We start from the raw sequence: 14,106 nt of genomic DNA, 5'->3' as shown, positions 1-14,106 counted from the left end.
TTCATAGTAGCTCCAGATAAGGCAGTTAAGTGCTACTTAAAGATAAACTTTAAATGGGGGGGGGGAAGTAAAATTTCAAGTATTAATAATGAAAGTTGTATAACATGGATTTTATTTCTGCAAGCAGGACAAGTGAAAAATTTACACAAGACTGTTACTTTAAAGTAGTGTATTTCTGGTCTATTGTTTCATTATTTATCCTTTATCAAATCAAGACAGAATGAGAATTTTCCTTTCAATTTTTGAGAAATTATAGAGATACTGTAAATAAGATCTTGAGTCACCCTCTGGACACCAGCAAGACCCTCAACCATAAAAACAGATTCACGTTGTTTTCGCTCTGATTGCAGCTCGTTTTCCTGTGACGGCCTGTAAGAATAATTGAGATAAGACAATTTTGTTTGACAGGAATAAAAGCAACGCACCTGGAAACCAGACTTGATGCTGGCCACAGAGCACCTAGAACCACAGTCTTCGCATTGCAGGAAGAATATTCGTGTGTCCTTCTGCAGGATGGTATTAGGAGAGCGACAAGTGTGGCAGGTCACGTATTCCTTGATATAACGACGCAACACAATTTCAATCTGCTTCTGCTGGAAGCGACCTTTGATGATCAGCTGGCTGTTTCCGTCCACAGACCCACTGGTGCCCAACTCAGCAAGAAGGAAGTCGAGCAAATGTTTCGGCTGCCGATGCAATCTGAAATTTAATGTTTTAATGATTATTATTATATTTATTATTTTCCACCCAATCTAGAGAGAAAGGCAAATAGCATTAAGAAACACAAGGATTCAAAGCCATTAAATTGCGGCTGTTATTTAAGTAATATCTATAGTGCATAACAATTGCAGAAATAAGGGAAAATTGAATTCAAAACACCAAATTGTATCAAAAGCGGAAAGATGTGAGGATTCATACATTTTGCACACTTCCGTGAAATTGGCAAATGAGGTCTTCTTTGTGCCGATACGCACAACGTGGGGTGGCCGCATGACAAACTTCTGCTTCTTGCCGAGAGCCATGTCTGGGTTCTTTTCATGCATGATGTTGAAGACACGTTTTAGCAGTTCATCGTAGGTGTAGTCGCGGTCATCACCGAACCAAGTGGATTTGTTGGTCAACTCTGAAATTAATTACAGCATGACTAAATACTAGAACATGACTAAAGCATCTGAATAAAGAAACATAGCCGTCAGAAACCAAATGAGTAATTAGAACCGCTTAAAAGCCTTACCAGCCTCAAATGGCAATTCCTCAATAGTGCCTCCGCATGTATTTTTAAAGAATTTGTTAGCTGATGATACGCCAGTTTTAGCGATTAACAAAAGAACTTGATTTACCATTTTCTGCATCCTCAGATTTATCCATTTTTCCACCCTCGAGTTCTTCATCTATGTCCTTCTTCTTCTTTTTCTTCTTCTTCTGCGTGAGATTAAAGTCGAGAACGTCATCCTAATTACAATTAACATTAATTAATTCTTACGCTGATATCTTACGACTCAAATTTTACCTCTGGGGGAGCATCCTCAGTTAATGCAGAACCTTCATTTGTTCCCTGATTACTGGGGTCAACCTCAGGTAATGCGGCGTCTAGTTTAGCCATGTCTAAAAATTTCTTCTTCCGTTTCTTCTTTCCAGCCAGTTCCAGGTCCAGTGTTTCTGCCAAATTTCATGGATCAAGGTTAGTGCAAATTAAGTGTCTAGATTGACAGCATACATGTGATTTAAGGTAACCAATATTATTATTATCGTTTACTGACAAAAATATGATTAATAATTTTTTGTTGTAAAATTCGTGTTGCTTTGCCTTTAGTAAATGATGTGATTTTAATTTTTGACTGGGGTGCTCTAGAATTCAACCATGTATTATTATTAATGAATTTTGAACAATTCTAGCATTTAAGCCATTTAAGGTAGTTTTTGTTAATACAGCAATAACAATGCGCATCTCTAAATGGCGGGACTGACATTTTACATAAAAGCATTTAACTTGTGCTTGAATCATTACGACGGATTCAAGTTAATTTTAGACAGAAGTGGTTCTAGAGTGCGCCTGCAGTTTGTTTCAACTTAAACTGTTAATAATAATGTTTACCCCGCAATGCTTTCAATATCAAATACTAAGAGTTAAAAAAATACAATATAATAAACACATCATAATATAATGAGGAAATAGTATGCGCCCTTGACGGTAATAATTAATTAGGACAATGAATGAATTTTACCATCATCTGCCGGCTCTTTGTTCTCCTTGTCAGCCTTAACTGGAGTGTCTGATGGAGCATCAGCAGGTGCCGAACCTTCTGCAGCGCCAGTTTCTAAAGAATCCAGTTCAAATGGGATCTTCTTCTTCTTCTTCTTCTTTTTGGAAGCCAATTCACTGAGTATCTAAAGATAGTGACGTGAAAGTTAGTTGGAGACATTTCAATTGAGAAGTTTATAAAACTTACAGGATCTTCCTCTGACATTTTGAAAGACTGAACTGCTGATCACTTGGAAATTCGAGCTGAATGGGTTTGTTCGCAAATATGGTCGATTTTTAGCCTGAAAGTCTGCTCATATGTCGATTTCTATACCAATGCTTTCGTTCAGCCTGCTTCTCGAGTATTACATCAGCTTTTTGAAGACCCGAACAAGCTCAAACCTCGTGCATGGCGCAGTCGCACAGGCAAAACACGCTGCCATGTGTGATGCTGATGCTTAGGTGGTGGTTACACCCATTTTCATGTTCGATGACAGCATTTCAAAAGTCAAACAATTGAAGATGGAACCTTATTTCCCGCCAATTTTAAATGATGCGCTAATAATGCGTTTGGTGCGAATTCAAGAATAATTTATCAATTATCATGTTTCAATCATATTCTTGATACATATTAATTTAATCGGTTATTTCCTTTATCATTCTTCAACTCGAATTTTAACACAGGATCAAAACCCAAATATGCTTTTATCAATATTTTATAAATCATTTTTTAAGAAATGGACCCAACCGGTCTAGTTTTGATTTATTTGAGTTATTCTATTAAAATATAATATTGCGGTTAAATTAATCTGCCATGCCGGCGCCAGCTGAATGCTGAGTGAGCTCCCTGCTCCGGCTATGGTATGATATGATAGTTATACCGTCCTAAGCCCTGGTTAGCCAGCCTAATTCTATTTGTAAGAGAAACGGAGGAATAAGGAGTGCCGTGCAATGAGTGGTCGACTTGAGCGCGAATCACATGCAGAGGTAGAGGGCAGACCAATCAGCGGCAAGATTTCTTCAATGATTTTTGCTGTCAGTCGAAAAACATTGAGGTTTTGTTTTTAGATACAGCTGATGCTTGAATTTGGCTACTATCGGGACGTTGAATGCAGTGTTAGAATTTTGAAGGTATGCTAGCATGGCTTATTCTATTTTATTCTTGATTATGTATACAGTAATATTTTGTGGTTTCTACTGACATAATTTATATTATTTATTTTAAATCTTTGTTACAACAGCGCCATAACTGAGGGAGTCCTGGTAAAAGATGCAAAGAGGCAGAGGATTTAGTTTCCAAATGGGGCGGAAAACGACAAATCTGCAGGCTGTCCCTCCACCCCCTTCTCTAGGGGTCAGCAAGCAGGGCTACAGTACAATGGATGCTATCAGCCAAAACGCCCTTAGCATAGGAAGCTATGGAGGCCAAGCAAGGAAAAGGGCTCGCACGGACGAGGATGAGTAAGTTTTAGTTCCAATTTATTTTTTGTTCAAACTTTTCTTATTTGGAGCATTTTCAGCTATTTTGACGACGACGAAGACAACAAGGCCCAGCTGGAGTACATTCCAGCACCGGGAAGTCCGTCTTACAAACAGCAGTCTAGCAAACAAGACTCAGACTCTGAAGAGGACCCTTTAGATGCATTTATGGCAGGCATCGAGAAGGAAGTTAAGAAGAGCAGCGTCAAAGAGGAGGTTATTGAGCCCAAGAAGGAGGCAGAGAAGAAGAAAGGAGTTCGAGATGATATCGATAATGAAGACGATGAAGAGTCATACTACAGGTTCAGTTAACATTCCTCTCGTGTAGTTCTGTTACCTAGCCAACCCTTACAGGTACATGGAAGAAAATCCAAACGCTGGATTGATGCATGAAGACTCTGACGCAGAGATTGAGTATGACGAAGACGGTAATCCTATTGCGCCGCCAAAATCAAAGGTGAGCTGGTTTATCGTAAACATGATTTCTGTTAATATATAAATTCTATCAACTCAGATTATTGATCCTCTGCCACCCATTGATCACTCGGCCATTACTTATGAGAACTTTGAGAAAAACTTTTACATCGAGCATGAAGAAATTCACGGCATGAGCAGAAGCACTGCAATTGACCTGAGATCCAAACTTGGTGTCAAAGTAACTGGGCCTTCCCCTCCTAAGCCTGTGACTAGTTTTGGCCACTTCAATTTGGAAGAAAATCTGATGAAAGTTATCCGAAAGTCCGAGTATACACAGCCAACTCCCATCCAAAGTCAAGCCATCCCGACAGCTCTGTCAGGCAGAGATATAATTGGTTGGTGTTCAATTTATTTACTGTCGACCTGCTCTGCAATCAAATAATCCCATAGGTATTGCCAAGACTGGCAGTGGTAAAACTGCTGCTTTTGTCATTCCTATGATCACTCACATAATGGACCAAAAGCCTCTGAAAGAGGGTGAGGGACCGATTGCACTGATCTTAGCACCTACCAGAGAGCTTTCTCAACAGGTAATTTATGGGAATTGGAATGAAATTATTTTCATTTGGACATGTCTGTGCTATTTCAAACTCTTACGAAAAAGAGATTACACGGTGTACATTACAAAACGCTTTTTTCCAGATTTATCAAGAGGCCAAAAAATTTGGCAAAGCCTATAATCTGCAGGTTGTCTGCTGCTACGGAGGTGGCTCAAAGTGGGAGCAGAGTAAGGCGCTTGAAGCTGGAGCAGAAATTGTAGTTGCAACTCCAGGTATAGTAGAGAGTGTTGGTTAAAGGCAATGTGCTAAATTGATTACTCACTCCAGGTCGCATGATCGACTTGGTGAAAATGAAAGCAACCAACCTCCAGCGAGTCACTTACTTGGTTCTTGACGAGGCAGACAGAATGTTTGACATGGGTTTTGGTAAGTGCCAGTAAAGCAAGTGGGAGGGTTGTTATAAAAATCAAAATTTTAGAGCCGCAAGTGAGGTCTATTTGCAATCACGTGAGACCAGACAGGCAGACGCAGTTGTACAGCGCCACATTTAAAAAGCGGATCGAGAAGCTCGCCAGGGACATACTGAGCGACCCAGTCAGAATTGTGCAAGGTGACGTGGGAGAGGCCAACCAGGATATTACGCAGTTCGTCAAGCTTTTGAACGCACCTACGGCCAAGTGGACTTGGTTGCTAGCCAATTTGGTTGAATTCCAGTCGGCAGGAAGCGTTCTTATATTTGTTACTAAAAAGGTACATAAAAGAGTTGGATCATTGCATCAAAGAGTTTATTAATTAGCTTCTATAGGCAAATGCGGAGGAGGTAGCAAATAATTTGAAGCTCAAAGAAAATGAAGTGCTGTTGCTACATGGCGACATGGACCAGGCGGAAAGAAACAAAGTCATCACGTCTTTTAAGCGCAAAGAGGTCAACATTCTAGTTGCAACTGACGTTGCAGGTAAACAGCGATACATCAAGCATACTTGCTGGTTTCTAGTTCTAACGTAATACTTAAAGCCCGAGGTTTGGACATTCCGCACATTCGTACCGTCATAAATTACGACATTGCGCGGGACATTGACACACACACGCACAGGATCGGCCGTACAGGCCGTGCTGGGGAAAAAGGAACGGCCTATACACTCGTCACGGACAAGGACAAAGAGTTTGTCGGCCACCTGGTGAGGAATCTGGAAGGGGCCGCCCAGGAGGTGCCTGAGGACTTGATGGAACTTGCCATGCAGAGCTCCTGGTTTAGGAACTCTCGGTTTAAAGGTGGAAAAGGCAAGAATGTCAGTGTTGGAGGAAAAGGACTTGGCTTTAAGGAACGGCCAGCAGGCGGAAGTGGTGGCAGCAGTTTCACCTTCCAGCCCAAGGTACTGTTAATTTTAAAGTTTTTAGTTTTTAAAAATTAACGTTTCTTCTTATTTTAGGAGAGCCAAAGTGAAAAAATCTCTAAATCTGCGGGTCCGGGCACAGATCGGCTGTCAGCCATGAGAAATGCTTTTAAGCAGCAGTACCAAAGTCAGGTAATAAACCTGTTTACAAGCATACTTAGGGAATAATTGCATAACGTTCGTTCATTGAGTTTTAATAACAAAATAACTACCTTGATTCAAATTAAGAGTTCTAGAAAGTAAAAAGAAAACCTTTTGGCCAATTCATAGATGAATCATTATTTTCACACATTATTTTTTAAAAGGGAGAACTTAATAATTTTTCCTGTGCATCTAATTTAAAATAAATAAAAAGAAAATTAAAAAAAATAATTACTAGTGCAAAATATCAGGCTATATTTCTTTTTGCTTTTCAGTTCAAGGCATCAAATGACGTGAGTTGGAAACAGAATCTGCAACACAACGAACCATCATCTTCAGCAGGCAGTAGCGGTGGCAGTGGTGGCGAAAAGCGAAAGAAGAGCAGGTGGCAATAGAATTTTACAACTTATGTAAATTGTGAAATTGTCCTCCCATAACGTAATTGTTGCGCAAAAAAACTTGTAAGAATAAATCCATTCAATGAGATCCATTGTCTGTTTAAAAGAAAAGTCATTGACCTATCGAGCTAATTCTAGAACACAGGAAACCTCCCTTTATGATATTCGCTTATCACGCGATTCACTCCCACAACTACTGCAACTGCTCTTCCTTTGTGAGCCTCTCTTTGCAAACAAGAGCTCATTGAGTGGTTAAGAATGAGACAACGAGAGCCTATTGTTGGCTTATCCAGTGCAAAAGCCATGTCAGTTGCCCTATTTTTGGTGGGCTTTGCCGCTTCTCTCTCGGCGCACTTCGTCCCTCACATCCCATTTGAGTCAGGTGAGTTTTTCCTGCCAGGGTGACTGGAATCATAAAAAAAACATGATGCGCAGACGAGGCAATGCCATGGTACGCAGTTGACAGTGACGGAGACACAGGCGTTTGCCAAACCTCTGGTTGCATAAAAGCCGCTGAGGCTTTGAAGGCCTCAATTGACCCAGATGCTGATCCCTGTGAGGACTTCTTTGCGTTCGCCTGCGGAGGTTGGCAAAAACGAAATCCAATTCCAAAAACTGACAGTCAGTGGAACCAGTTCAACGTTGTGGAAAGAAAACTGGACATTCAGCTACGAGGTCGGTCTCCTCTAAAATTTTTACTATGTGATATTTGAAAATTTTGCAGAAATATTTGAGCAGGTTGAAAACACAATTGAACCAGAGCCCGTGGTATGGGTGAAAAATTTCTATCAGGCTTGCATGGATATTGGTACTTTGATTATTTCCTGTGCCTTTCAAAACCACTCATTGGTTTTTGAGTAGAAAGAAGGGAACAGCTTGGTGTGAATCCCTTGCTGGAACTGCTTTCTTCCCTCGGTGGATGGCCCATTGCTCAACCTGGCTGGTCAGAGAGCGAGTTCGATCTGCTTCAAACCCTTGGCTTTGTCACCAGGAGAACGGCGGTAACTCCTCTGGTGTCAGTTTATGTTCACTTGGACAGGAAAAACACCAGCCGCAGCGTTGTAACTGTGGACCAAGGCAGCCTGGTGCTCCCAAGGGCGATGTTGGCGCAGCCTGCTGTGTACAAAAAGCAACTGGCTGCTTATGCAGAATGGATTGTAGGCACGGCTAAAATTTTGGGAGCAAGTGCAAAGAGAGAGGAATTGCTTGAACAGGCGAAGGAAATAGTACAACTGGAGAGCCACTTGGCTGAGGTATAATATTAGCAAAAAGCTAAAATTCTCCCAACAAATTGACGAATTCAAAAATTAAAACTCTGAGCTCCAGTAATATGGGCACTTCTTGGAATTTCGAAGTGAAATTTTCAGGTGGGCTATAAGTTTTCTAGGGCAATACCCACACAAAAATTTCATTAAAATCTAAAGACCCATGCCAAGAGGGGTTCCGCATGTATAGTTTTAGGTCATGCTAATAATATCAATGCTTCTTAGAAATATAATAAATTATTGTTTTTTTTCGGCTTTTTCACTGTTGATTTATTCTTACACGCTCTGCAGCTGACGGCGCCTAGTGAAGACAGAAGAGACGCATACCGTATGTACAACTCTCTGTCAGTGAGGCAGCTGCAAAAGTGGACAGACACAGTCGAGAGCCAAGGCCACAAATCAGTGCTGCAGTGGGCCAAATTGCTCAAATCAGTTTTCCAAGAGACCAACGTTGAAATCTCCTCAGGAGAGAGGGTGCTGGTTCGAGAAATGGAGTACATCCTGAAGCTAGAGGCCCTTTTGCAGAAAACACCACGCAGAACAATAGGCATGGTGCATTATTGCGATCGCAATGATAGTCTGTAATTTTTTAAATGGCGTTTGCAGCGAATTATATGCTCTGGCGGGTTGTGAAAAATTTAGGCAGAGACACAAGCGCGAAAATGAGGCACCTTTCCTTCTCCTTTGACAAGATTTTCAGCGGCGTGGTAGAAGACCAACATTTGTGGGTGGAATGCGTGTCGAGGGCCACTTCAGCGCTGCCTTTCGCTGCTGGGTTTCAGTACGTCAAAAAGTATTTTGACACTGAAGCAAAAACTTCGGTACTTACAGCATATTTCGAAATTTACAAATTTTAAATCAAATTCCTAGGCGTTACACATGGTTCATCACATTAGAAAAGTTTTTATAGAAAGGGTGGGAAATCTTGAGTGGATGGACGACGAAACAAAATTGGCCGCCAAAGAAAAAGCTAAAGTCATGACCGAGTTTATTGGCTTTCCCGACTGGTTTACCAATTCAACAGCATTGACAAACTACTACAAAGGGGTTCGATTGAATTTTTTTAATCTTTTCCAGATATTCATCATATAATTTATAGGCAATTGTGGGAAAAGATCATTTTGAGAATGTAGTGGCTATGACGTCCCATCAGATCCAAAAGGTTTTCGAAAAATTAAGGGTCCTTACAGACCGGAACGAGTATACGCATATAACTATGATTAATTCGATCTCTCACCTTTAAAAATTTAATGTTTTTCAGTTGGCTAACTGGACCTGCAGTCGTTAACGCATACTATAACCCTCTCACAAATTCAATAAGTATACGTGTTAATCATTTAAAAAATATTAAATGACCCTTTTTTAACCTTGTTTGCAGCGTTTCCAGCAGGAATTTTACAAGCCCCATTCTTTGGAAAGAACGCACTGGAGTATGTACACAATTTTAAGAGTGATATTTAAAACCCCTCAATTTTTCTCAAAGGGCATTAAATTACGGAAGCATAGGCGTCATAATTGGGCACGAAATCACGCATGGATTTGATGACATGGGTAAATGTTTTAATTTTACAACAGTAGGTAATACAAGGGCTCATATCAAACATCCTATAAGGGAGGCAAAACGACATGAATGGGAATTTAGTGCAGTGGTGGACGCCAGAGACGGAATACTCATACTTGGAGAAGGCGCTGTGTATTGTTGAGCAGTACGACCGCTTCAGGGTCCCAGAGCTCGACGAACTTCTGGCAACAAAAGCTACAGTACGACTCTAATTTTTCAACACAATCTATAATGTTTAAAAAATTAATAAATTTCAGATGAATGGAGTTAACACTCAAGGTGAAAATATTGCTGATAATGGTGGACTGGAACAATCTTTCGAAGCGTACCAACTTTTTGTGTCTGAGAATGGGCAGGAGCAAAAACTACCTGGCTTGGATTACACCCCTGAGCAGATATTTTTCATCGGTTACGCTTCAGTGAGTCTCATGAATCTCAAGTTCTAAAAGGTTATCTGAGTATTTTTTTCGACAGGTTTGGTGTGAGTCCTCCAGCCCTGAGTCGTTGTTGCACGAGGTCTTATCTAATCCACACTCTCCGCACCGGCACAGGGTAAACGGACCCCTTTCAAACTCGCTGCAATTTGCGAAAATTTGGCAGTGTAAAACAAACAGTCCTATGAATCCAGAAAACAAGTGTCAAGTCTGGTGAATTGAGACAAGTTGCTGTTAGTGAACTCTTTCGATGAGAAATGCAAAATTAAGAATTTTCTTTTCAAACAATATATGTCAAGAAGGTGTTTAAAAGAAATTTAATAAATTATAATTCGTTGACTTGAGGTTATTTTTACGTCCCAGCAAATCAGCAGCAAATTATTTGATGCTGCCACCCCAGGTTGCGGTGCAAATAAATTTTCGCTCTAGCAAAAGTGAATATTTTTTATGGTCGTTGCATCTTTTTTCCTAATTATTCGAGTCGGTCGACTTTTTACGAGCTCGTGGGTGGGTGATTTTATTATCGCGTTTGCAAGATGAAAATGGCAGATCAGCCTGATTATAATACGCACGCATCCGCGGAGCGAGCAGTCGAGGTGCTAACTGGATGAAATTAATCATCGCTCCTAAAAAGAAACGGGCGGGGGAGCTAGGACGGGCGCCGCGTCGGAGGCGTCTCATCATTTAGCTCTGTGTGTGCCCGACTGTTGATGTGATTAATTTTTTCAACTTTGAAAAATGGATTTTTGATTTGCGAATGACAATGAGCTTTTTCTGTTCCGACCAACCGAGGGTTTCTCTCTCTGTATTAATCAGCAACGCATTCACAAAAGCCCTCGGTGGGAGGGAAAAAGAGAATTTCCATTTGTGAACTCTGGCTGAATGTCGTTTCTCTATCCTCCCATCCTATTGTTGTGAAGCTGAGTGGAAGGAAGAATTAATGATTGATCTGCATAATTTTAAAATTAACCCTAGGCGCAATGAAAAATGAACACATTTCCTTGCAAACCGGATTTAGTGGAAAATTTACTCTCGTTGATTCAGAGGGAACAAAATGTAATGAATCGAACGGCTTCTATATTTTATTTGGTTAGATTTGAGTGAATTTATTGCGGTGTTTGTGACGCAATACACACCACCTTATTCTGCGCCAGTAAAAATGCTGCCTCCGTTTTCCTGTGGAATCATCGATTGCGTGCGTAATACCTAAGAAAAGCATCACAGAAGTGTTGAAAGCCGGTTGTTTTGACAAGGGATATTCTGCTTGTGTTGTACTCCCTCTTTTCCACGCATGCGATATTTATTTACGGCCAGAGATGAAATTCCCTAGCAGAGGAGAGGCTCTCGACACTTCACTCAATCCAGCCCATAAAAATACGATAGGTGTAAAAGTACAATTGCATCCCATCAAACCGCTACCGCGAAAAAATCGAGAGGCAGAAAGTCAAGCGTTATTTAATTGCTTATAATATAAAAAGGATGGTTATATTTATGGAGGAAATAAATAAGCTTTTGAATAAAAATTTGACTTATTGAAAACAACGAATGTTTATGTTCTGGATAAAATTATATTCTTACTCTGAGGGACACGCAATCAATGCTAATAAAATATTTGTAGTGGCTTGGGTTGCATTCAGTTAAGTTAAACGTGCTATAAAGCAGATTCAATCGGGAACTGAACGTAAAATAAGCCATACAATACTCTATTTACGGTTATAGTAAAAAGGGAATTGTTATGTAGAATTCTCTCACGAGGAACAAAATGCTGTGCCAAAACGTGAAATTCTATCCGGGCGTGCAGGCAGAGCAGGGAGAAAAGTGCGCCGGCAGTCACTGGTTGATGAAGTTGAAGGGAAGAATGTATGAAGAGGCGAGCACACAAGATCTTTTTGTTTGCGAGAAAGTGAAGATAGCGTGCGTCAATTCTCATATTTCCTAAGTGGATGGAGTCAAGCCGGGCAAAATAGCTGGCTCTCTGCTCGCACTGCACGGTTATGGCTCGATTTCCGAGTTGCAGCTCTCACGACGAACGAGTTTCCAACCGTTGCCCCTTTTCTATTCAAAGGGGAAACTTTTTTGCGGCTATACATTCGGATAGACGACTGGCGAGCGGCCAATGTTTTCTTCCTCCGTGCGTCACATATTGTCAACGCGCAGAGGCCGCGGCACAGGTTGATGAACGGCCACGCAGGAGAAAATTTATTATTGCGCCCACAATTGAATCCGTGCAGCGCCTAAGTTATTGCACGCGCCTTCGGATCGGCCTTTTTGCGCACGAAAACTTTTACTTTTTGAGGAGATTTACAGATTTATTGTCCAATTTGTGTCCGTCCGTCCTCACGACCGCTGCTGTGATGCTCACGAGGAAAGTGCGAGCGTTTTGCTCTCTTGCCTGTAATCAAATTACCGGCGCGTGGAAAACTGTCTGTCGCCCGCGCGAATAAAATATTTTACGACTCGTCCCCGCAACCATTCTTTAGCTGGGGAGCAACTTTTACAACGTCCACGATGTGAAATTGTGAGATTGCAGCAGTCCAAAGTTTTTGATTTCCACGACTGCACCGCATTTGCCAGGGAAAGCGCTGATTTGCGACTCTGGCATGAAGATTAAATAGTCTGAAAAAAGCTACTGCATACACGGGGGTGACAACAGCTGCGCGGAAATGCACTTGCATGTGATGTTGGAATTTTGAATTGAATTTCGAGCGAAGAGTGCAGGAATTATAGCTACGTGAATTGCAAATACATTCTAAGCGGATCATTTTTATTGATCTGTTGAGATTTGTTTCTCAATCATGATACAATATGTAGGATCAAAATTTCAAACTTGCTGATGTATCACAATCCTGATAAGACACGATATTAGAGCGTTTTTTGCAGTTAATGTATGGCATCTAGAGTGTTTTGGAAAATAAAACAAGATGATATCATCTGCAATGCACAAAGTCGCTGGTTTCGCCTGCGTAATTGTGGGAATAGGCAACACGCTCTGCGTGATGGTTATGCCAGTTGCCTAAATCGATTTTGGAGCAGAACTGCAAATGATTTAAAAACTATTTCAATCCATCTCATCTAAATAAGTGTTTAATTTGATAACATAAATGGAATTGCGAAATTTTAAATTTCTGGAAAGGTTTTTTTTTGTATTCATTTCGAGACTTACATTTAATCAAACCATGGTTGTTTAGAATTTCTTCATTTTTTTTTAAATTTTTCGTAGACAATGAAAAGAAAGAAGTTGACTTGTTTTTTGCAAAACATTAGTTTGACTATAAAAATTTAAAATATCGAAACATGCCTTATAAATTAACCAGCTAAATTAATTTTGCTAAAATGAATTATTTTTAGATGTTTCTGTTTTCTCCAAATATTAAACTCGAGTTTCACAAGCGTGGAATCCAGAATTTTGCAGAACGTCCGCATTACATCATGCGCTGCGACAAATCATCAGAGCCGCACCAAAAAAAATCAGTTTTAACGCAATGCGCGCCTGATAAATTATGAAGTCGGTTGATTAAAAGTGATTTTTTCCATTAAAAATGCAAATGAGCTGCGGGCAATATGTCAGGCGAAACGCGGACGCGCGAATTCGCATGCATGTCGGCATTATCGTCTGCCCTGGGGGATTAATTATTAATAAAATTATTATGTAAATGCGCCTGTGTGTGTGCTCAATGAAATAGGAATACGCGCAGGGCCTAATTGAATCAGCATGGATGCGATAATGACGGCTGCCTGGTGGCTGCAGGCTGCATTGATGATGTATGCCAGCTAGAGTACACATTATTTGTCCGCGCGGCCATAAAACGCACAATAGGCGGTCCACCGCCGCCAACTCCGAAATACAACTTCGCGTCCGGATTTTAATGTCTCGCGCTGATGATGATTGTGCCGCGATGCGTATCAGGCGAACGGTCGCGGGCCAAATTTCATTTGTTTGCGTGCACAACATAGCCAGCCGGCTCTAAGTAAATTTAATGTTTTGAAATAATTAAACGTGATTTAGGTTATATGTGCCGCGAATGACGCATGCACCCACTCATTTCGGACGTTTTAGTTTGCGTACGCCACTGCGTTTTTGGCATGAATGTTTGTTTTTTTGCGTGGAAAGGCTATATATATGCGGGTGAAAGTGCATTTCATAAACTTTGCGTTTTTTTGCGCTAAAACCATGAAAGCTTTTGCAATATGAATATAAATAAGAATTTTGGTTT

The 14,106-nt window shown here is 40.7% G+C and overlaps 3 protein-coding genes across 3 annotated transcripts; 2 read left to right on the top strand and 1 right to left on the bottom strand.

Annotated features, from left to right (window-relative positions):
* Nucleotides 1–82: 82 nt before the first annotated feature.
* Nucleotides 83–2,666, bottom strand: eIF2beta (eukaryotic translation initiation factor 2 subunit beta). Its single transcript, XM_065482793.1, has 7 exons — nucleotides 2,451–2,666; nucleotides 2,226–2,388; nucleotides 1,511–1,659; nucleotides 1,341–1,452; nucleotides 919–1,123; nucleotides 426–699; nucleotides 83–369 (listed from the first exon to the last, which is right to left on the bottom strand). The coding sequence occupies exons 1-7, from the start codon at nucleotides 2,466–2,468 to the stop codon at nucleotides 325–327; spliced, it is 966 nt and encodes a 321-aa protein (XP_065338865.1). The 5' UTR covers nucleotides 2,469–2,666; the 3' UTR covers nucleotides 83–324.
* Nucleotides 2,667–3,236: 570 nt separating this feature from the next.
* LOC135938836 (ATP-dependent RNA helicase DDX42) lies at nucleotides 3,237–6,720 on the top strand. Its single transcript, XM_065482792.1, has 13 exons — nucleotides 3,237–3,373; nucleotides 3,484–3,703; nucleotides 3,763–4,023; nucleotides 4,076–4,178; nucleotides 4,236–4,533; nucleotides 4,589–4,728; nucleotides 4,841–4,970; nucleotides 5,026–5,124; nucleotides 5,177–5,448; nucleotides 5,504–5,654; nucleotides 5,714–6,072; nucleotides 6,130–6,225; nucleotides 6,510–6,720. The coding sequence occupies exons 2-13, from the start codon at nucleotides 3,513–3,515 to the stop codon at nucleotides 6,627–6,629; spliced, it is 2,220 nt and encodes a 739-aa protein (XP_065338864.1). The 5' UTR covers nucleotides 3,237–3,373; nucleotides 3,484–3,512; the 3' UTR covers nucleotides 6,630–6,720.
* A 44-nt stretch (nucleotides 6,721–6,764) lies between these two features.
* Nucleotides 6,765–10,236, top strand: LOC135938835 (neprilysin-4-like). The gene is made up of 14 exons (XM_065482791.1): nucleotides 6,765–7,014; nucleotides 7,068–7,307; nucleotides 7,357–7,440; nucleotides 7,494–7,885; nucleotides 8,189–8,444; nucleotides 8,504–8,718; nucleotides 8,768–8,944; nucleotides 8,997–9,097; nucleotides 9,159–9,217; nucleotides 9,276–9,327; nucleotides 9,381–9,448; nucleotides 9,510–9,658; nucleotides 9,716–9,877; nucleotides 9,933–10,236. Exons 1-14 carry the CDS (start codon nucleotides 6,891–6,893, stop codon nucleotides 10,107–10,109), a joined length of 2,256 nt encoding a protein of 751 aa, XP_065338863.1. The 5' UTR covers nucleotides 6,765–6,890; the 3' UTR covers nucleotides 10,110–10,236.
* Nucleotides 10,237–14,106: the final 3,870 nt, after the last annotated feature.

This window comes from Cloeon dipterum, chromosome 3, assembly GCF_949628265.1.
Source record: "Cloeon dipterum chromosome 3, ieCloDipt1.1, whole genome shotgun sequence".
Taxonomy (NCBI): domain Eukaryota; kingdom Metazoa; phylum Arthropoda; class Insecta; order Ephemeroptera; family Baetidae; genus Cloeon; species Cloeon dipterum.
This window is presented reverse-complemented; position numbering and strand designations above follow the sequence as displayed.